The sequence below is a fragment of the Danio rerio genome, chromosome 4, assembly GCF_052040795.2.
Source record: "Danio rerio strain M-AB ecotype USA chromosome 4, GRCz13ab, whole genome shotgun sequence".
In the NCBI taxonomy this organism is placed as follows: domain Eukaryota; kingdom Metazoa; phylum Chordata; class Actinopteri; order Cypriniformes; family Danionidae; genus Danio; species Danio rerio.
Genome location: NC_141024.2, coordinates 32,520,068 through 32,542,500, shown reverse-complemented (window position 1 = coordinate 32,542,500; position 22,433 = coordinate 32,520,068). Strand labels below are relative to the sequence as shown.

The window sequence follows — 22,433 nt, the reverse complement described above, 5'->3', positions numbered from 1 at the left end:
ATAGAATAGGAGAGTTTAGCTGACACGGTAGCGCAGAGTCTCGTTGGAAAGATCTAAGAGTGATAGTTGAGCAGACTTCAGCAGTGCAAGTGGCGTATCTCGTAAACCGCATGGCAACATGTTTTGACACTATCATTCCCGATACCGGTTAAAATCCAGCGTCTAATGAACTTATTTTTCTTTTTTCCCCATTACAAACCAGATTTTGCCTACTCTTCATCATAAGGAGGACAAGTAGGAATCATTAATAAGTGTGTGTATTATGTTAAGCTCATTTGAGCATCACATATTATTTGCACATTTATTGAATGGAAATGTTTTTGATTCACATATGCATATTCGTCTTCAGATGGCGCCTTTATAGCAATGTGCGTGCAGTCGATCGCTCCGATTACATTGGGAAAACCGGTGATCGCTGAAAGTTGCGCTTTAATGTTTGGCTGGTCAACTGTATGGTATGGAAAACTTACAGCAGTGTTGATACATGAGGCCCCTGGAGTGTGGAGCTGCGGAGGGCCTGGAGCGTAAAGTTGCAGTGGGCCTAAAGCATGGAGCTGATGTAGGTCTGAGGGCTTAGATTTAGTAGGCACAGATTGATCATACGCCCACAGTGGGTCAGGAGGCTTTGGTTCAGGAAGCACTGGCAGTTCAGCTAACCCCAGTGTGTCAGGAGGCATAGGTTCAGGAGACACTGGCAGTTCATTTAACCCCAGTGAGTCAGGAGGCTCTGGTTTAGGAGTTAGTGCTAGTTAGTATAACCCCAGTGTGTCAGGAGCAAGTGTGCCGCAAGCCTGCGTTTGAGTGAAGGTCTCTGCCGTTAGATCGCCCCCTGGGGGCTGGCTGCAGTACAAGTCATAAAGCCCGCCTACTAAAATGTCCCGAAAGATGGTTCTGGTCGATTAAGGCACTGGTTATTGTGCTGAAATAGGTGCAGATCTTCATTTTTGTAAACAGTTTGTTTTTAGCAGTAATTTAATGCTGGGTGTTTCATCGTGATTGACAGCTGTGATTGACAGTTTCTCAAAGCAGCGCGTCTGAGCTTCGGCAGGAGACTGAAGTGTTATTATTCGATTTCTGTGTTATTTTACCATGATAAAATGAGTTCGGCAGTAAACTATAGTTTCTGACATACATGATCCTGGTGAAACACTGTTTATTCGCTAAGGCCAGGGCTTTTTTCGGGCTTTATTAGTTTGCTGATACACTCCTAACCACCCAGACAGCAAAACACACTCGGGCCAGTTCCGGCTAGATTCTCGCCTGCCGGAGACTTACTCCTCAGAGCTCAGACTGACTACCTCTGCTGGACCTACTCCGGATGCCTGGACTCACTGCCCGATTCCAGCCCGAGTCAATCGAGCCAGATGCGGCGGCCGAGCGAGCCGGCGCTGCCGCATGAGAGCCGCTGCGTTATGCGCTGCGGCCCGGAGCTGGCGCGATTGAATATATAAAACCCTCATATTTGTTAACGTTATTACATCCATCTGTGTTGATATGACAGCAAACGCATGCTGAGAAGTTTGGGGGGCGTGATTGATTTTACATAAAGCGTTTGGTTGGAAGCTTGACTCCGCTCATTTTCACGGCTCCTCCTCTGGCTCCATCAGACAGTCCTTCTGCGCATGTCAAGGCTCCAATTTCAGCAGTCTTTTGCGACAGTTTGTGCCCGTCAAGCAGGTGTTTTGCCCTCAAGGCGTTCAATGGGAAAAGGGGCTGTCGCGTCGTCCATATTTTTTACAATCATTGGTCAGGAGGCTTTGATTCAGGAAGCACTAAAGGGTCACATGGCTCTGGGAAGCCACACGGCTCCGATCTAATTTTAGACCTGCATAAAATATAAACTTTCCAATGCAAGTAATATTTTCGTGTGCTTACCTATTATAAGCCCAACCTTTTCTTGATTAAGGCGGGGCCTTTTATCCCCAACAACCCCTTTTTTTCCTGTGACGGAGCATTTTGACATCTCCTCTGCCGAAAAAACAGAGTCCATCAACGCCCTTGTCAGTTTCTTGTAGCTTTCGAGTTTGTTAGTGTATTCCAGGGCATGGGGGTTGAGCATATCAGTAACTGACTTGTTCTGTAAAGATGAAAAATATATAAATACATTCAAATTCAATCTAATTATCTGTTCACATTGTATTAAAAATGCATTTTTACAGATGAACAAAAGTCCTAAGGATTTCACATAAGAGAAAAAGTATATAAGGAAACCAGATTTGATGTCACTCATAAGAACATGCAGTAACTAAGAAAGAACTAAGAAAAATCTGCTAAATTTTATTTTAACTCAAAACAAGATTTACAAATAATAATCATTTTAAACATTGTACCACAGATTTGTTAAATGTAACCAAAGACCTTTTTTTCCTTTTTCTCCCATCTTTTGATAATTTATAGTAGCTTAACAAATTAACTTTCCGGTTTTTAGAACTTTTTAAATATAACAATCTGCTTTTAAAAATATTTGAGATTTGACATTTATTGTGTAAAGTATTAATATTTATTTTATCATTATAATATTTTTGACAAAATCATCCAGACCAAGAATAAGGTTTAAATGTTTTTTCCTGACCATATAAAAAAATACCTTTATCTCTTCTGTAATGACAGTGGGCTCCGGCTGGCTGGGGGCACAGTGAGTTTCCAGCAAAGCATCTTTCACTGTTTTTTTGATTGTATCTGCAAGTCCTACACTCAAAGCAAAGAACATTTAACTTAAGAAATATACCACCACGTGACAATTAAATTATAACTATGGTTATGCAAAACGGTTCCCTTCATTTACATACCCTCTTGAAGTTAAAGGTTTAATCTTCGTAATCTCCGTATCTCCTTTTCTTCTTCTTTTAGCTTCTCCTGAAGCTCATGAACTTCTTCTTTGTAGTCTCTCTATTTGTGAAGTAAAAAGTGTAGATAAGAGTGTACAGTTGAATTGTTGTCTAATATATTTTTTGGTAACTAAGCCTTGAATTAACTAAGTCTTTTAAGTGCTGGTGAACTTGTCCTTTCCCTCCTTTTATCATTGTTTAACCTCATGAAGAATGGTGAAAAGGGTCTTAAAAAAATAAAGATCATGGCTGTTTCTCAATATCCATTCTTCAGGGTTCTTGCGTCCTCGTGTAACGGCATCATTAACTGCCAAAGTTCAGTTCTAAAACTCAAAACAGTTTTAAAAAAATGTTTTGAATGAAAAGCTGTAATGTATCCATGGCGGGATACATTTTGGCGTGGAGCCCCGCCATGGAAGAATGAATGTAGTGGAACCTATGTATTTGTAAGATCTTTGTGCACAGTATATACAGAAAAAAAGAAAATCAATAAATCGTATGAATGATGTTATGTTTAAATAGTTTTCAGTTAAACACGCATAAAGGTCATGTGACTATCAGGAAGAACGCAGCATCTCATTTCTCAGAGGATGCATTGTCTGTTCTCGTGGACTCCAGAGTTTGTTTTTCTGAGGTAAGAACAGCCTTTACAAGAACGCAAGTCAGTTGCATTCTTGGAATTTAGAAACACCCCATGTTAGGCAGGGGTGCCCAATCCTGTCCCTGTCCCTTACCTTTCTGAGTTCCTGTCTTTAAATACCAAGTGCTTATTCAGACCCTACTTAGTTGTTTTTGATCAGGGCTCGAGCTAAACTAACCGACTAAAGCTGTGGTAACACTGTACTTTTCTCCCCATAGACTTCTATTCATACGCAAGCGAGTGCATCAGACCAGAAATGCAAGCTTGTGCAACAAGTTTCGCAGTTCGCTGTATTGCAAAGTACAAGATTGGTGAACTCTGACCTGCGAAATAGCATCACTTGACTGCGTGAAACCAATCAAAGATTAATACATGATCTCTCTGGACAGAAATTTAAAACATGGAGCAATCACTCGCTTTTTTAAAGTCTAATTATCTTGTTTAATCCTGCCCCTTTTCACAGCGCTGTACAACAGAATTTCACAAGCTATAACTCTAGTGTGACCACAGCTGTAATAGGATCTGTGTTTGATCAAGGTTGCAAGCTTTATGCTATATGCCCTATGTACGAAACATTGGTTATCTTTGTATAACAATGTCAAGTTTATTGTCCCTGTTAAATAAACAAGCAAATAAAATAATAATAAAGCTGAACTCAGGAAGGTAGATCTATAGGAAAAGTATTGGGCACCCCTAATGTTAGGCATCTAATTAAGTGTAAACAAGGAAGATATATACAAATTTACCTTGGGTCGTTTTGGGGTCAAGTATAAATCATCCTGCAAAACAAGTAAATGGAGTGGTTAACAGAAAGATGAGGATGATGAAAATGACGAGTAGGCCCATACCAAATCTGAGTCAGTAACAAATCTAAAGAAATGCCTTGCTATTTTTGCAGATTGTTGAGCCCATTATGCAATTTTTATTTACCATTGCTAAGATGGGGTTAGGATCTAGACCACAAAAGTTATTCTCAAGAACAAATCCAGTCTGCAAATTTCATTTTTACTGTGTGCGGACCGCTTATGTGACCACTTACTCTTTACTTATTTCATCAGTTTCAATTATATTACTTTAGTGTGTATTACTAGCTTAACTACATTTCTCAGTAGTGTGATGTTAGGGTCACTGTCACAAGTACTGCAGTACTGTCCACACAAGCTACGTTTACCAATACTGAACCACCACTTTTCACTGAGCTCTGTGGCTAGTATCATGGTCAACTAAGTACTTGTGTATGATGACAATTTCTTAGTGTTCATTTTTTATTGTTCACATGTTCACATGACAAACTTGAAAGAAAAGATGGCGAACCGGAGTTGTTGTGACCGCGGTTAAACTGGGAAGTACTTGTCTTTACGTTAATACTGATACTTTACTTTTTACTCTAACAAAAGATATTTCAAACTTAGATTTGAGTTGCTTTAAATAAACTTACTTTAAACATGCTTAAGTTCACCAACATGAAAAAAATAATATAGTAATTTGCAGTATATACTACTGTTTTTAAACCATACTATAGTGAATTTCTTAGACAAGATTTGTTGGAGTAACTTTATAATAGCTTTGGCAATATAGTAATAAAAACAAATTACCCTATACTGTACATTTAGTTAAAAACTTACACTTTTCGAAGAGTGAATAAAAGACTTCCAGTGTTTAAAGTCCACTATGAAAATGACTAAAGCATTTACCGTAAAGCCGGTGGGACGGACTTTTCAGGTAACAGTGTTTGCCACTGAATCTAAACATTTTAAGCACAAGATGTTCTAACATTATTTAATCCTTCATTTAATCCTCACAATGCTGTCAGTTGTGCGACTGACACCGCGTTCACCATCGCTTAAGAGCATGCATTCACCGATATGAAACTAATACTGCAGCACATGAAAAGACTGTTATTGCTATGAAGATGACGTATGCAAATAATAAGTTATAACATATATCATATATATATATATATATATATATATATATATATATATATATATATATATATATACATATATATATATATATATATACATATATATATATATATATACATATATAACTTATATGTCAATATCATCTGTGCAGTATCAGACACCACCCATGAGCATACAGTACAGTTATTATTGTTAATTCAGTTCATCTCATTCACGTCAAGCAGTGCATGCAGATTTTTGTTTATTTCTTAGTTGTCATTAGAGTGTTAATATATAATAGAATCTGGTAATATACAACTTATAAGGGTGCTCATAATTTCAGGTGATTGCGCCTAAATTTTTTAAGTTAGGAGCACCAGTGCTACACAGGAAAAATGTCCTGATATCACCCACCAATTATAAGCACCCTTACTACAAGTGTTATTCAAACATATTTATTGCATTTAAAATCAACAATAATCAAATTAACAAGCAAAAAAAAAATATGCATAGAAATATATGCATGCGTGAGGAAAATATGCCTCACTGAAGCCCCGTTATCACAAGAAAATACTTTTGTTTATAACATAACTGAGTGACCAAAAGATACATGGACCGCTCACCGGCCCTGCACACACTGCTTGACATGAGTGAATCTGTTAACGGTATAACTGTGCTGTTCTCACGGGTGCTGTCTGATATTGTACTGATGTTTTTGACATATACTGTATCTTATTATATGCATACATTATGTTAATAGCAATACCGGTCTTTTTATGAGTAGCGATATTAATTTACTCAGTGCAAGCCCGTTTGCGATGGTGTACGTGGTGTTAAATTTGACATATAGCTGCCACTTACACGGCGGACAGCATCTGGCCATTATTTGAAGGATAAACTGAAGCTCTCGTGCTAAATGTGGCAAACAGTTACCTGAAAATTCCATCCCACAGACTTTTCATAGCGTACTTGAAGCCAATTGAGGTCTTTTATCCACTCTTGGAAAAGTGTAGATTTTGGATTAACATTCAGCACATGATCACTAGTAAGATTTGTCATTATTTGTAACTTCAGATGCCATGGTTTCTAAAACAAAATCTGTCAGTGTTATCTTCATCCTCATCTACAGCGCTTTACAGTTTTTAGCGTTAGTAGCTCTCTCTGTCATCCCAAGCCTGAAGGCATTGACTGAGTGATTGACAGCTGATATTTCAGTGCTAGAGCAGTGGTGGGCCAATGAGAAGAGCGCGAAGGCGGGGCAAGCATTACGGACTTGGCTTTGTTTACTGCAGCAAGTTGACATGACAACTGTTTTAAACCATTCCTGAGCGCTGCGTTTCGCGTTTCAAGAGCAGAGATGCATTCTGTGTAAATGTCTCCAAAATCCGCACATGTGGTGAACATTTTGAAGTAAAAACTGGTCACACACAACAATTTTATACAATCGCACAAATGCTCCCAAATATTTTGGTCTCAAAATGGTCGCAATTTCGAGCCCTGCATATATATATGCATATATATTATATATATATTTAAGAGTTGTAACTACTATATTCAGTATGAACCACTTTACTATTTATTTCCCTTTGTTATAAATTCTGGTTAGTTTTTGAAGTCATATTTGGTGCAATTTGTTTCTATTATTTGGTGCGACTGTTATGTACAGTAAACAGTTTATTTAAACAATTAATCCTCCTATTTCACTGACAGTTTTATAATTAACAAAGCTATAATTGATTTGAAATTATTTAATTATTATTTGACTAATTAAAATAAAATAAAAATCTTCAGATCTCACAATTATGTATAGAAAGAGCTTAAAAAAAGAATCTACAAATTCCTTCTGGCCTTAATAAGTAAATGTAACAGATATGCTGCCCCACATTATTGTAAGTGTTCTTCAAACTCAGGTGTGGAAGACCATACCTGTAAATCATGGTTTTGAGGACATTCATTGCCATTATCAAAGAAATCATCTTCTTCATTGGCCTAACAAAACAGAAAACATTGGATAAATAGTAAAAATTAGACAGGTGAGAACAATTCTAGGTAGAAACAAAAATAAAAAAGACAATTTAAAATAACTAATTAGTATTTTTCTTTCTTTAGTAGTTAACAATTATTTTAGGAGGGTTTAACCTTTATTGTATAGGACAGTAAAAGTGGAGACAGGAAAGCATGAAAAACAGCAGAGAGAGGGCAAAGGACATACCTTTGATGTTGATGGAGTCCCAATTTTATGTTTCTCTATCCAGAGACGTTCTGCCTTTCTTATTTTACCAAGGCTCTCTGTAATGTTAATACAATTAATAGGTGAGGCTAAATTATTGAGAATTACTTGAACATGCACTAACTTAAATTAATTAAACTGTTATTACATTTTAAATGCATTATCTTAAATATATTTTTTGTTTAACTAACATTATATGTTAAGGATACATACTACTCATCTAACTGTTAGCAAAATGGTAACGTTAGCATTTGGTAGCGCAGACACAAGTAACATTACATAATTAATGTTTAGCAAACTAAAATAGCTGGTACACAAGCGTTAGTTCTTCAAAAGATGGTTGAATTTTTGTCATTTGTCAAAATTAGAAATAGAATAGTAAGATGATGACACCTCATCCGCAAACGATGAAAACGGGAGGCACACTGAACTGCCTCTTTGTTGACTTGATTACTTTTATGTTGCTAGGCAATCAACAGAATCAACTGTATCAACGGAATATGGTATCGTCGTCGCCGCCGTTGCTTTTCCAAGTGGCTGTTGCCATAAAAGCTTTACTCTCCCCACCAGTATTTTATTCAACTTATGTTAATTTAATATAATATTATAAAATAAACCTGAGAAAATAGACTTAAGTATAATTTTCTTTTAAAATACTTAATGCAACGTGAAGTAACTTAATGCCTTTCAAAACGTCCTGACAAAAACGTCCAGAACCCTGCCATGCGATAAAGTTAACTTAACGTTACACAGTAATTCCCGTTCAGCCTTTAATGTTAGTTAGCATATTTTTACATTTCATTTGGTTTATGTACGGCCAATTATGGTCCAGACTTTCTAACAATAAATTCAGTACGTTACAGTGGGTTAATATTACAACTGTTTTACTTACCTTTTGCACTTAGTATTTGGGCAGGAAAACTCTTCCGACCGCCTTTAGGTGGCTTCGAGCCAATGGCACCATGTACCACCAAACCAATCCTCTTAGGGTCTTGTAACATTTTTTGGTCTTTTACATAGGTGTCTAGTCCTACACTGACTTTATTTTCTTTAATCCATTTTATTAGTATGTACATGTTTAATGCGGGGTTTGTCCGACTAACTAATGACTATCAGTCTCAGCCGTAATCGGAACCAATCACAACCCATCAGTGTCAATCGGATCATCCAATCAAAAGTCAAGTTCAAACAAAAGCGCGGGCGTAGACTTTCACAATCCCTCAACAACACTGCAACCAATCAGAAACAGAGTTAATCTGTCATCCAATCACAAGTCAATTTCTTGTAAACTGAAGAGCTGTCTTTTTTTTTTTTTTGAAAACAATGAACGAGTATTTCTCTATATAAATTGAGGTAGATTTGGTTATTGGATCTTCTCCACTTTCTATGTTTACTTATCAAAATCACCAGTGTCTCATGACTGTCTACCTATTAGCATTGAGATAACTTCAATCTTAACTTAACTGACTAACGGAACCTAAGAACCATAGGTGCAACCGCACGCAAACTTAATTATCCAGAACAAAACTTCTCTGATTGTCAATTTGAACATAGCACCTGCTCTGACTAATGGAACATGTTAATCTCGGAATGTTGGGTTGCCCACTCCTGCTTGGCAAGGGAACACCAGCTCAAATAACTCCCGAGTGGGTCGAGGCGTTGGCGGGAGATCCAGTAGTTCCTCCATTTGGCGCCGAGCCGGACTGAAGAGACCGACGCCGACTTCCGTTGGCTGACCGGGCGGGGGAGATGTGGATCGGTAATATGTCGGCTTGAGAAGCATTTGGTCCCACAGAGGCCAGAATTCCCTCGGCGACAGACTGAGAGCGCTGGCGTCGGACTGAGGAGACAGGCCCGACAGAAGAGTTTGGGTCGAGTGAGTCTGCCTGTGCGAACTGAATGGCCTGTGTGGCATTAGACCCTAAATGAGCATGTTCACCGACCTGGACAGGCTCGTATGTCCCATCTTGATCATCGTAGAACCACGGTGCCACAGACAATGTGGAATTCAATGAATCACGTGCTATTCCAGAGGTCTCAGGTTGTGTCTGGACAAGGGGTGGCGGGCCTTGTGACACTAAGGTATGACCAGGAGCGGGCAAGGTCTGTCGAGGGTGTGTGTTCAGCCGTTCTCGAGCTTGACCCCGTGGTGTGCTGGTCGTAGGAGGAGAATCCTCGTCACTAGTTCATGCAGTACGATGAGCGCTCCACAGTTTGCTTATCTCTTCCGGGGTAACTCGTCGGCCAGACCTATCGACGAGATGGCCGTCAACCATTAGATACCGTGGCAATCTGAAGGTGGCTGCTGATGTGGCCGGCTGAGTTGACCCGGATGTCAAGCTTGGTAGAGCCCCGAGGGTGTCTGATTGAGGTGCGATCCGTTGAGTGGTTGCCGCGTCAGTGGTTATGACATTGGCATTGGGATCTGTGGCGTCGATCAACTGTGCAGGCGCAGGAGGTGCATCTACAAACACATTGTCTTCTTGCTCAACCACGACATCAGGATCCTGCAGGACAGGGTTGTTATTGGGAGCAGGCTCTTGACCTGGGGGCGCACGCTCGCACAAGTCTCGCATAAGTTCCAGTCGTCTCATCAAGGCTGCTCAAGCTGTTACCGCCTGTGGTCTCTCTCCTTGTGAAGTTCCACAGCCACCTGTCTGCCTATCACTGCCAGAGTCCTCGTCAGATTGAGGGGCACTTCTGTCACCTCCACAGTTGCCCTGTCCATAGTCATTGGGACGATCGCCTGCATTGCGCCGGCGCCTGGGTCTCCCACGTCCGCCCCAATCGTCATCATCGTCATCGTCATTACCGTCCGATGAGTCCCTCGGATTTCCGAACCTCGGATGACCAGGACGTCTGCGTCGGCGTGGCCGAGGTGGTGGTACATCAGGGTGCCCGTCCATATTGGCTAAGCCACCAAGATTTGCAGGATACAGGGCCACCAAGTCGGCCATGGCCGCTTGCATACGTACCTCAGCGTCTGTCATTGGTCGTTCTATATCTAAGGCCTCACGACCACGAGCAGCCAAATATCCTGCAATAAGCTGGATCAACACGACAAACATCAACACGAAGACGGTCATTCTGGAATCCCTGATAACGACCCAATGCTTCATCTCCTAACGCTATCAGTAACCGGCCACAGAAAGCAGCCAAATATCTGAACTGGTTAGCACGCACGTGCTCGAGGTTGTGTCGGAACCCATAATATGGGTTGTTACCCATACGTCTCATGGCCAACCCAGCATTGTCCCACTGCTCTGGGTACATGCATTGTATCAGGATCCATGGGAAGGCAGGATTTTTATGTATGGCCCTCGCAATAACATCTAGTGATGTCAACCCAGACCCAGCTGCTTGGGCCAGTACAACACACACGCGAAGGGCATGTTGAGGGATGTAGGCTAGCCATCTTCGTACTATGGACGGCATAACATTGTCATCGACGTATTGGCCGAAATTGGACCATGTAAGCTGAATGTCACCTGCGGTAAGGGCTTCCCCCGCAAATGTCAGCAAACCAAAACGCATCCCTGAGAGCCTGGACGTTATCCAGCAGGCGATTGACTTCCTCACGGGCCTCTACCGCTCGTAGCACCATGTGTTCAGGGAGCTGGGGCACCATAGTCTCAAGAACCAACTGCCGTTTCCTGAGGTCTGCACGGTTATGCTTGAGGTAGCAGATGAAACTAGCTGTGGTCAGAGTAAGCACGTCCATCAAGTTATGGTCCATCACTCGAAGGGAGAAGGGTGGCATATCTATGTATCGCAGGATAGATCGTAAATTGCGTCCTGCACCTCCGATCGCATCAAAGACTCTTGGGTTGTCAGCTGGTGCAACAGCTAATCGATGAGGTTGAGGCGGGGTCAAGGGGTCATGGTGTTGATTCTCCCATGCTGTCCGTATATAACCTGCTCGCGGCACCCGAGTCCTCAAATCCGTCATCATGTCGAGCATACGATCTGTGAACTCGTCATCAGCATTTTGCCAGTTTCTCGGGCGTCTTAGTCCTGGACCGGCCTGCTGCTGCTGCTGTCCTCCATCCCTGGCGCCGGCAAAGTTAGGACCTTGCCCACCTCTGGGTCCGCCTTGTTGGGACATTCTACGACTGGGTCAGTTCCCTCGCACAAAGTTCTCAAATCTAATAGGTAGAATATGAGAATATATAATTTTGGTTAGTCTCCACTGAAGAGCTGTCGATATATGAGGAGGAACTATGACGTCACTTTGTAGGCTAATCGGCTGCAAGCATAAAACTGGTTCCCTTGTGAAAATCCCTATAGGATTTTCCCATAGGTTTTTCGAAGATTGCAAATAATAAGCTCTGTGTTCAAACACAGTTCATTACACTTACACGTTTTGTCCAGCCAGATAATCCTCACACGAAAATACAACTTTGAGCACTTTTGGATCTTACATGCAAACGGAAGAACTGAAAAGCTAACATTAGGCTATAAACGTACTACATAGCCCTCGGGGCGCTCGTCTGTGACGTCAGCCCCACCCTGCTACAGACAACTTCTCAAGCTTATTTTTAGAAATAATGTCCATGACAAAGAGTTAATCTCTCTGTATATTATATTATAATCCACGCTATATATTATAAACAAATAAATACGCAAAAGTACATAGACCTATGTGCCTTTTGGATAGTTTTTACATGGGAAATACATCTTTTTTGCTTTGCTGTTGTTCTAAAAGATTTAAAACTGCGTGTATAACTGCCTATATAGTATTTTCATCAGACATATTTAAATAAGTGTATCGCTCGAGCACACAGCCTGCTTACCTTAACAGATTACAGAAATGAGGCATGAGGAGGAACAAGTCTATCAAATGGCTGCAAGTTCCATCATGATGGATACAGAGCAACATTCAATATTCATTTTATGTCACGACGTACAGCGAAAAGCAGCCCAATACTGTCACATCTGCTATACGTTTTATGGAGGAGTGTAAATATTACAGTTATGACTGAGTAAAATGTGTTCAGATGAATAAAAAAGACGAAAAGTCACTTGATCACGTTAAAATATGTCTGTATTTTTACACATTTATTCACACGTTTGCATTACTGAGGGCAGGAGAGAGACAGGCTTGCACTGGTGAGCAGTATCTTCATAATATAGTTTAATTAAAATAAATGATCAACAAATGAATCTGTCTCGACAGCCTTTACATGTGAAGGCACTATCTATACACAATCTGAAGTCTTAATAAGAAAAACACAAAAAACTATAAAATACTATTCATGAAAATACCTAAATAACAGACAAATCCAGATGCCCAACACAAGCGAGCTGCGCTCTAGACCAGATCAGCTCGATGACGTATAATGTCTCCGACACCGCCTGTAGTCCCATTTAGCAACTTGATAGCAACCGTCTTTTTAAAGAAGCATGGCCGAATTAAAAATTCAAAAGTGTGCTGTAACTGATGTGTTTTATGTAGTAGAACAAAACGTGAAAGTATCTTGAATTTGTGTTAGCCACGGACCTTATTTAAGCGATTTTACTGAAACCCCATTCAAAAAACCCATTGACTTTGGGCCGAGGGAACCGGAAGTGCTAAAATGCTAACTCGCTTCCGGGTTTTTGCATACAAATAGACGTCATAGTTCCTCCACTCTATTTCAGCACAGTTGCACGACACGTGACGTCAGATGGTGGTAGGTTGCTGTCTGTTCGGATATGGAGTCCTCAAGAAAGAAGAGGAAGAAAGGCCTTTACAGAAGATATTTGCGCAACGACCACGAACCTTTACCCCGCACAACGAGACATCGTATGGACAAAAATGGTAATTGTCTGCTTGTATTAAGGTTTTTTTTTCTAATTACCTTGTAGTTCAGTGAAACAATATATGTGGCCAGCTTAAAATAAGCGACAAATAATTCAATATTACAAAGTCATCCCAATAAAGCAAAATGAACCTTATATTCATATGAAACTCTCGCTTAAACTGGTCAATAAGGATTAGGTCATTCCTAGAAAGGCTAAAACTGCACCAGCGTTACAAATATATAACTTCCTCACGCAGTATTTTAATAATTTGTTCAATGCAAGGTTAGTGTGCTTATTAAACTAAAGTTGGACATTTTAACGTTATTTGATCATCGCGTAACGTTACACATGATCAGTTTCCAGCATCTTTTGTAATGCCATAACGTAACCTGTCTGACCACTTTTTAGATGTATATGATTCAAGTAATGTTAGCATATAATATTCATAACGTTCACCTGGTTCGTTTTGCAATCTTTTTTCATGTTTTATTTGCTTAAAATACCAAAACGACTGATACTAACTTACTGATTTCATTTCAGATCCCGCTAATGACGAGAGGTAAGTAGAGATTCAATGACGTTACATGGAGAGTGAAGTTTTGTTTATGTATCTGTTTGAATGGATAAAACTAAGAAATTACGCGATTTCTGTGCAGCTCTAATTCTGATTGGCAAGATGGCAAGGTTTGCAGTAATTTAGAGGTAAGATTACATTTGTACATGATGATTATTATAAGTGATTATTATTAAGTACAGTCCAGTATTTATTGAACTTACTGCATTGATATTTAATATATTGTATCCACTTAGAAGTTTAATGATGGCCATTCAGAAGAAGACAGTGCACCCGGTTCTAAATTGGACTGTAATTCAGTGGTATGTTTGAATTAAAAAATAATTAATGCCTGCAAATAATGGTCTTTTTTCTCTATAAATAATGATTTGGCAGAGCATAACACACAGCTTTAAATGTGCTTGTGAAATAAAAAGTTATCTTATTTTATATTTTAGCAATTTAACTTGCATTACTGTTATTATAAAGCACAATATTAAACTTTTGATATATTTATCTCCATTTCCTTTTCTGCAGCAGTCTTTTGATGAACACACAATCATTGATAGCACTGGTGCATTTATGGACTGTGAGGTGTGTTATCTGAGTAATTGTCTTGCATTTTGTTTAAGATGAGCCAAAACACACTGCACAAAAACAATAAAGTGGTTGTAAAGCTATATAATTAATATAATATATACAATATATCATTCTGGCAGCACACAAAATACATTCAAGAAAACAGCAATGAAGAAGAGGCATGGCTAAATAATGAACTTCATGAAGTAGGCACTTTTATTTTATATCTACCTCATTTAATGGCTTAGATTGAGATCGACCTTTAACTTTTGATAAATTATTTCTGTTCTTCTCTGCAGCAGTCTATCGATAAATACACAGTCAGTTACATTGATGGCACAAGTGCAAGCATGGACATGGAGAATGGGTGTAATGTGGACGGTGAGAAGGATGGCAGGTTGAGCAATAATCCCAAACAAGTAAGTTCAATTGTTGTTTGATTCATGTTAAGTTCAAATAATGTCTGAGATTAAGCACCACATTTTACTACTAGTATGTTTCTTTTTAGCAGCAGTCTACTGATGACAACACAAACAGAGACAGTGAAGGCTTGGACAGCAACTTTGAAGTGCAGATGGTGCGTATGGAGTTAAAATGGTGTTACAGCTGAGAAAAAATTGTTTTGATGAACATCATGTTTACGTATTTGAACAATAACTCTGCAAAAAAAATATATATATATATATTTATAAATTTATTTATAAAATAAATTTTCATAGTATGCCTAATAATATATTTTTTTTTTTCTGGAGAAAGTCTTATTTGTTTTATTTCAGCTAGAATAAAATCATTTATTATTTAAAAAAAAAACATTTTAAGGTCCAAATTATCAGCCCATTTAAGCTTTTTTTTCTCGATAGTCAGAACAAACACAACAAACCATCATTATTCAATAACTTGCCTAATTACAATAACCTGCCTGATTATTTTAATTACCCTAGTTACGCCTTTAAATATCACTTTAAGCTGTATAGAAGTGTCTTGAAAAATATCATCAAATATTATTTACTGTCATCATGGCAAAGATAAATTAAATCAGTTATTAGAATTATGGGTTATTAAAAATATTATGTTTAGAAATGTGTTGAAAAAAATCTTCTTTCCATTAAACAGAAAATGGGGGAAGTTTAGGTCAGAATTATTAGCCCCCTATAAATATTTTTTTATTCTTTTTTAAATATTTCCCAAATTATTTAACAGATCAAGGACATTTTCACAGTATTTCAGATAATATTTTGTCTTCTGGAGTAGGTCTTATTTGTTATATTTCGGCTAGAATAAAAATTGTTTTTAATAAAATAAAAAAAACATTTTAAGGTTTTTAACGATTGAAAATTATAAGCCCCTTTAAGCTATATTTTTCGATAGTCTACAGAACAAACCACTGTTATACAACATCTTGCCTAATTACCCTAACCTGCCTAGTTCACCTAATGAACCTAGTTACGTTTTTAAATGTCACTTTAAGCTGTATAGAAGTGAATATCTTGAAAAATATTAAGTCAATTGTTATTTACCATCATCAGAGTGAAGATTAATCAGTTACTCATTAGAAATTAGTTAATAAAACTATTGTTTAAATATGTTAAAAAAATCTACTAAACAAATATACAGGGGGGCTATTGATTTCTTACAATGTAACATTTCACTAGAAAAATTATTTTATTAGCCATTTTTATATATTGATTTAAAAATTAACAGGTAAAAGTTATTTTTAGAATAGTTCATGTAATTCAGACTAAAATTATGTCAAGGTACAAGCAAAAAAGTCAACTAAATTTGAAAAGAAAGTGCAGCAACCCGCTATATTATTATTTAATTTATATATTTTTGTTTTAGCAACATGCTGACCACATTGTTGAGGACATTGATGAGGAAGAGAACAGGTTGAATGATGAATCAGAACATGTAGGTTCACCCAGTGTTGTTTCATTTCTGCTATTATAGTTATCAAGATGTCACATGTATTTCCTGTCACTTTGGTGACTGATTAAAAACGTGTTTTAATCTGTTGTTTTAAGGTCACTATATGGGAAATCGTAAATTCAAACATATTATTTATTGTCTCCTATTCTGTTGCAGTTCTTTGATGCCTACACGGACAGTGATAGCTCAGAAGCAAATGTGGATTCTGACCTTGAAGTAAGGTCTTATTTTTTTCAGAGTTTTATTTAAATTATATATATATATATATATATATATATATATATATATATATATATATATATATATATATATATATATATATAGTATATCTGAACTATAAACTGTTCTCCAAGTTCTAATTTGTAATTTAATTGCTTGTAACCAACTGAAAAAGTTTAAAAACTGAATATCTCTTGATCAAACACAGATTTGAATGCAGTGCTTAGAACAATTAACAAACATGCAAATCATTATTATCATTTATCGTTCATGTTCCGCGGGTTTGAATTGAGCTCACAATCTTTATATGTTTGATTGTGCAGTTTACACTGTATGCATTAAAGCAGGCTAAACAAACAGTGACAGAAAACATCTTAAATTAATGTCCTAAGAAAGCATTTGGGTAGGTCCTACCACAACTTCTTCTGTCATCATTATAATTTTCCGGAGATGCCAAAATGCTTTTATACATGTGATTTGAATGATGCAGGAGGCGATCTCTCTGCAATTGTTATAAATGTTGGATTAATCTACAAGAATAAAAGAGTTATTAATCCGCAAGTCACGTGTGTTCCGAACTGTAAATTGTGATCCGTATGGATCCAAAAGTTTAGGAGAAATGTTTCTCTTTTAAAAATGCAATTATGATCGGGGTGGCCATGATTATGTTGATCGTGGCCGTTTTTGAATGTCTGCCATTTTACACTTTCACTAAAGGTGGACCGCAGATTTTAAACAGCTAATTTGAACAGCCTCTACCAAACTTTCAATAGTTGTCAGGAAAATGTGAAAATTCACACACATTTCTTTCACCTGTCTGTTACCATTGTTTCTTAAGAAGTTCTCTCAAGTTAATACACTGATTGTTGCAACAGGCCTTTGTATTTATAAAAAGCAGTTTTAGCTAAAAAAAAAAAAAAAAAGGGTCATTGTCTCCTTTATGCAGGACTCCCTCAGCAGCAGCAGCAGTAGCACCAGCAGCAGCAGCACCGTTGACGGTGGTGGTGACACTTCTTTGAATGACAATGATGACAATTCTGAACACATGGTATGACTATTTCTTCATATTAAAGTAACATTTAAACTTATTTTTAAGTCTAAAACCTACCAGTGTTAAGTTTGCTATTTGACTTGTAGTAGGGGCAAATTTATTTGCAGTTTGATTCTTATCAGTTTGATTTATATTAGGATTCACTGTACACATTAAGTGTAACTTTTTTTAGTTTGCATTATTCTTTTACGTTCTTTTTTTTTTGTTATTCTTTTTTTTGCAATTTGTTTTTAAAATAGCAATTTAGTCATGGCAGAAAATATATCATTCTGCAAAAAATGTGCAGCTTTTGATAAAATAAAAGGGCTCTATCAGTTTGTTTCAAATAATTTAGTTTAAAAATTATGACTAAATTATATCCTGAGATTAGTATAATGAATCGTATCCAGTCGTGAGTCAGGTGAATCGTTACATCCCTACTGTGCAACAAACTGCATTATTTATTTACTATTATTATTTATTTTACTATTTATTTACATTATTACTTATTTGCAGCTTTATGACCTATTCACAGCACATGGTGGCTCAGTGGTTAGCAATGTGGCCTTACAGCAAGAAGGTTGCTGGTTCGATTCCCGGCTGGGTTAAGTTGGAATTTCTTTGTGGAGTTTGCATGTTCTCCCCGTGTAGGTTTCCTCCGGGTTCTCCGGTTTTCTCCACAGTCCAAACACATGCTCCATAGGGGAATTGAATAAACGAAATTGGCCGTAGTTTGTGTGTGAATGAGTGTGTATGGATGTTTCCCAGTACTGGGTTGCAGCTGGGAGGGCATCTGTTGTGCAAAATATTTGGTAGAATAGTTGGCAGTTCATTCCTCTGTGGTGACCCCTGATAAGTAAAGGGACTAAACTAAAGGAGAATAAAATATGCTGGTGCTTCCTCAGGCACACCCAAGTGCATCAGCTAATGTGTGATTATTGTGGCTGTGAATATGTCAGTGCGTGAAGACAGAATTACATTTTTTTGGGTAAATTATAGCATATAAATACAGTAATGATTTTTGAAGTATAAGCATTGCTTAGCAACATATAGGAAACAATGTAAAGAAATTTGCAGTGAAAGTTTTTGACAGATTGCTCAAATATTTGTGCTAAGGCTATGGTAAATATGTGTCAGTGTATTTTTATAGAAAGAAGTAACAATGCTTTCGACCGGTGATCTAATATACATCCCATATTAGTTCAATGTAATTGGTTCCAGATAATGCAGTGCTTTACTAAATTGACCTTGCTTTTTCTAGGTAAATGATGACATGATGAGGTCCCCGCTGTACCAAGGAGCACTGATCAGTCTTGGACAAGCTGTTCTAGTTCTTATGGCCTTCGCTGAAATTGTTGGATTAACACAAGATGGTTTGCAAACACTTCTCCAAATTTTAAGTTTAATACTCCCACAAGATTGCCAATTGCCAGCCACCAAATATCGTTTCAAAAAGCTTTTCAAAACAGGCAAATATACTTTTAATCTATATTGCCCCAACTGCTGCTGTGCTTTGGAAAATAACACATGTGAGAAGTGCCATCAGGACTTTGACAAAAATGAAATGATAAAAAATGGAAACTACTTTTTTACCTTGCCTCTTGTCAACCAACTAAAACATACTCTTGAAACCTTAAATCTTGGAGAGTCTCTAAACTACCGAAACAACAGACCAACAGACACAGACACCGTTTCAGATGTTATGGATGGGAAATTGTATAAGAAGATGTGCAAGGATTCAAACTTAAAAAAGATGGCTCTTTTAGTCTTACTTTTAACTCTGATGGTGTTCCAATCTTCAAATCCTCCTCGTTTTCTATATGGCCACTGTTGTGTTATATAAATGAGCTCCCCCCAAACATAAGGAAAAAGAGTATGTTTTTAACTGGACTATGGTTTGGTGTGAAAAGACCATCCATCTCTACATTTTTTAGACCATTTATCAATGAGATGAAAACTCTCGGTTCAGTCGGTTTTGATTGGTGTTTAAAGGCAAAGATTGTAAAATCATATGTGTTTGCTATAATTTGCACATGTGATAGTGTTGCTCGGGCAATATTACAAAATGTCAAACAATTCAATGGCAAATTTGGCTGCAACTGGTGTCTGCATCCAGGGGAAAGGGTTGAGAAAGGCAAAGGATATGTTCAGGTTTATCCTTATCAGGAAGAAGTGACAGAACGCTCTCACACGGGGATGATTGAATGGCAAAGAAATGTGACAGGTGAAAACTTTGGCGTAAAAGGACCCACACCTTTAATGTCATTGCCTTTTTTTGACATTGTTTCTGGATTTGTTGTTGACTCCATGCACTGTATTGATTTAGGTGTGATGAGACAACTGTCTACCTTGTGGTTTGACAGTTCTTACCATAGAGAGCCCTGGTATCTAGGAAACAGAGTCAGTGAAATAGATAGGAAAATTGAACAGTTTCAACCTCCATCCAACATCACAAGAATGCCAAGATCTGTCTTAACTAGAACCTATTGATAAGCCTCAGAATGGCGAGCTTTTCTCTTGTTTTATGCTCCAATTGTTTTAAAAATCTGTTCTTCCTCGCAGATTTTTTGAGCACTTGCTCCTTTTGTGCAAAGCAGCGTATGTTTTGCAAACAACATGCATTACACAACTGGAGCTTTTTTATGCATCTCAACACCTAAATGAGTTTGTGCGCAATTTTGAGACCTTGTATGGTAGATGCCACATGACATACAATGTTCACATTCTTCTTCATCTTAGTGACAGTGTCAGAAACTGGGGGCCCCTGTGGTGCTATAGTGCATATAGCTTTGAAGGGTGTAATGGATTTCTTTTGAAATTATACCATGGCACACAATCAGTACCCTTGCAGATAGTGACATCTTTTCTCTTACTGAAACAAGTAGAGAGTTTTGGCAAAGTTCTGAAGATGAATGCTCATCCTAGAGTGCAAAAGCTGTTTGACACGTTGGTTGAAGGTTTTAATGCAACTAAACATGCACGAAGAGTGAATGACACTGTGCTTTTTGGTCATGGTTGCTCTAGAGCTATTGATCTATATGAAAGGGAGGCTGTTGTACAGTTTCTTGGAAACCTTTATATATATATATAGATCTGTTAATGTGAATACCTGTTTTTAAAGTGAATGTTGCAATATTGCAAATGTAAAATGTTTTTTGTATACATAGCTTATTCAAATAAAAAAAGTAAAAAAGAAAACCAAACATTGCGCCTTTATATTTTTTGTTAGTATTAGTGTGGGTTGACATTACACAAGCTTAGTATTATAGTTAAGCATCTAATATGTATGATAGGATGTTGGAATGGTTTTCATGTCATGTACTCTGCATGTTTTATGATATCATTTTCAGATGTGTTGTAACGTGACTGTCCTCATGAACTTTACATCAATCATATGTAATGATTTGCGGCTTGTTCGACTTTATGTTGCACCACAAAACTTGGCTACTGCCTGTCCAAATTTAATCAGCGATGCAGCCGCCTTTTGATCATGTGGCCTCAAAGTCACAGGAGAAGGCACCTACCACTGCAAGTTCAAAATCAGCTGTCAAAGCCTTTGATAGTGATACTCAATGGATAACTGTGTTTTGTGGTTTATTAGTTTAAAAAAAATCTGTATTTGAATCGTTTTTTATTGCAAAAATTTTACAAAAAATAAGATTAGGCTAAGGTTTAGTTGGTTCAGTACACTGGAAAGCATAAAGTGTCCAACCCAAGTACAGTCTCCTCATGCCTACAACCGGATGATCTTGCCAGCTAGCAAGATAATGTGGGTCATCTCAAACAAGACTATGTTGTCCACGTGGAATTCACACATGACCATATACACTTTACATGCTGTCTGGAATGTGAAGTTCATGTGGACCACATGTGAAGTTCACGCAGCAACATTTGATCACATGTGGTCCACATGTTACCACATAAACTTCACTTCTTCTTTTTTTTCCCACAATCAAATTTTGACACATGAACTTCACATACGCCCCACATGTTGCCACAGGAACTTCACAATCAAATTTTGAAACATGAACTTCACATGTTGCCACATGAACTTCACAATCAAATTTTGACACATGAACTTCACATACGCCCCACATGTTGCCACATGAACTTCACAATCAAATTTTGACACATGAACTTCACATGCGGCCCACATGTTGTCACATGAACTTTAAAATCAAATTTTGACACATGAACTTCACATGTTGCCACATGAACTTCACAATCAAATTTTGACACATGAACTACACATGCGGTCCACATGTTGCCACATGAACTTCACATTTTTGCACATGTGATCGAATGTTGCCACATAAACTTTACATGTGGTCCACATGTTGCCACATGAAGTCCACATGTGGTCCATATGTTGCCACATGAACTTCACATGTGGTCACATGTGGTCACATGTGTCCACATGTGATCCCATGTGAAAAACATGTGAAATTCATGTGAATTTTCTGTAAGGGAAATAAATTACATGAGTTAAAAATGTAAATAAATTATGCATTAAGGTCAAATATTGCTTTTGGACTCAATTTAAGTGCCCTTTGGAATACAGAAATTAATATTAAATGTAATTACATGCAGATGATTAGAAAAGTACAATTTAAAAACATGTATATACAGTACTTAAGTGCATTGTACCATTTTATTAGTTTTTTGGTAGTTTAAGCTTGGCGCAAGAGTCGTTTTGAGGCGTTGCGCTATGCTGTTTAAATAGCAAATGCATTAGCG

At 37.8% G+C, this 22,433-nt stretch overlaps 3 protein-coding genes across 5 annotated transcripts in view; 2 read left to right on the top strand and 1 right to left on the bottom strand.

Annotated features, from left to right (window-relative positions):
• Window positions 1-22,433, top strand: part of LOC148680249 (uncharacterized) — a 174,714-nt gene that overhangs the window by 55,912 nt on the left and 96,369 nt on the right. The gene's annotated exons all lie outside the window — the stretch shown is intronic.
• On the bottom strand, window positions 1,551-9,052 carry LOC141381759 (uncharacterized). Its single transcript, XM_088650052.1, has 7 exons — window positions 8,498-9,052; window positions 7,588-7,664; window positions 7,302-7,364; window positions 4,215-4,247; window positions 2,790-2,889; window positions 2,588-2,688; window positions 1,551-2,077 (listed from the first exon to the last, which is right to left on the bottom strand). Exons 1-5 carry the CDS (start codon window positions 8,679-8,681, stop codon window positions 2,800-2,802), a joined length of 447 nt encoding a protein of 148 aa, XP_088506178.1. The 5' UTR covers window positions 8,682-9,052; the 3' UTR covers window positions 1,551-2,077; window positions 2,588-2,688; window positions 2,790-2,799.
• On the top strand, window positions 14,357-20,870 carry LOC137490853 (uncharacterized). The gene is made up of 8 exons (XM_088650032.1): window positions 14,357-14,536; window positions 14,662-14,727; window positions 14,821-14,940; window positions 15,030-15,098; window positions 16,361-16,429; window positions 16,604-16,663; window positions 17,613-17,714; window positions 18,958-20,870. The coding sequence occupies exons 1-8, from the start codon at window positions 14,525-14,527 to the stop codon at window positions 19,537-19,539; spliced, it is 1,080 nt and encodes a 359-aa protein (XP_088506158.1). The 5' UTR covers window positions 14,357-14,524; the 3' UTR covers window positions 19,540-20,870.

What these genes read in the sequence shown, in the direction of transcription:
- LOC141381759 (XM_088650052.1), bottom strand. Translation starts at nt 8,681, where the DNA reads ATGTACATACTAATAAAATGGATTAAAGAAAATAAAGTCAGTGTAGGA. An exon ending in CCAAATACTAAGTGCAAAAG is followed by an intron (nt 7,665 to 8,497) that starts GTAAGTAAAACA and finishes TTAACATTACAG; the next exon opens with AGAGCCTTGGTAAAATAAGA. An exon ending in TGACCCCAAAACGACCCAAG is followed by an intron (nt 2,890 to 4,214) that starts GTAAATTTGTAT and finishes CTTCACAAATAG; the next exon opens with AGAGACTACAAAGAAGAAGT.
- LOC137490853 (XM_088650032.1), top strand. An exon ending in TAAATAATGAACTTCATGAA is followed by an intron (nt 14,728 to 14,820) that starts GTAGGCACTTTT and finishes TCTTCTCTGCAG; the next exon opens with CAGTCTATCGATAAATACAC. An exon ending in ATGTGGATTCTGACCTTGAA is followed by an intron (nt 16,664 to 17,612) that starts GTAAGGTCTTAT and finishes TCCTTTATGCAG; the next exon opens with GACTCCCTCAGCAGCAGCAG.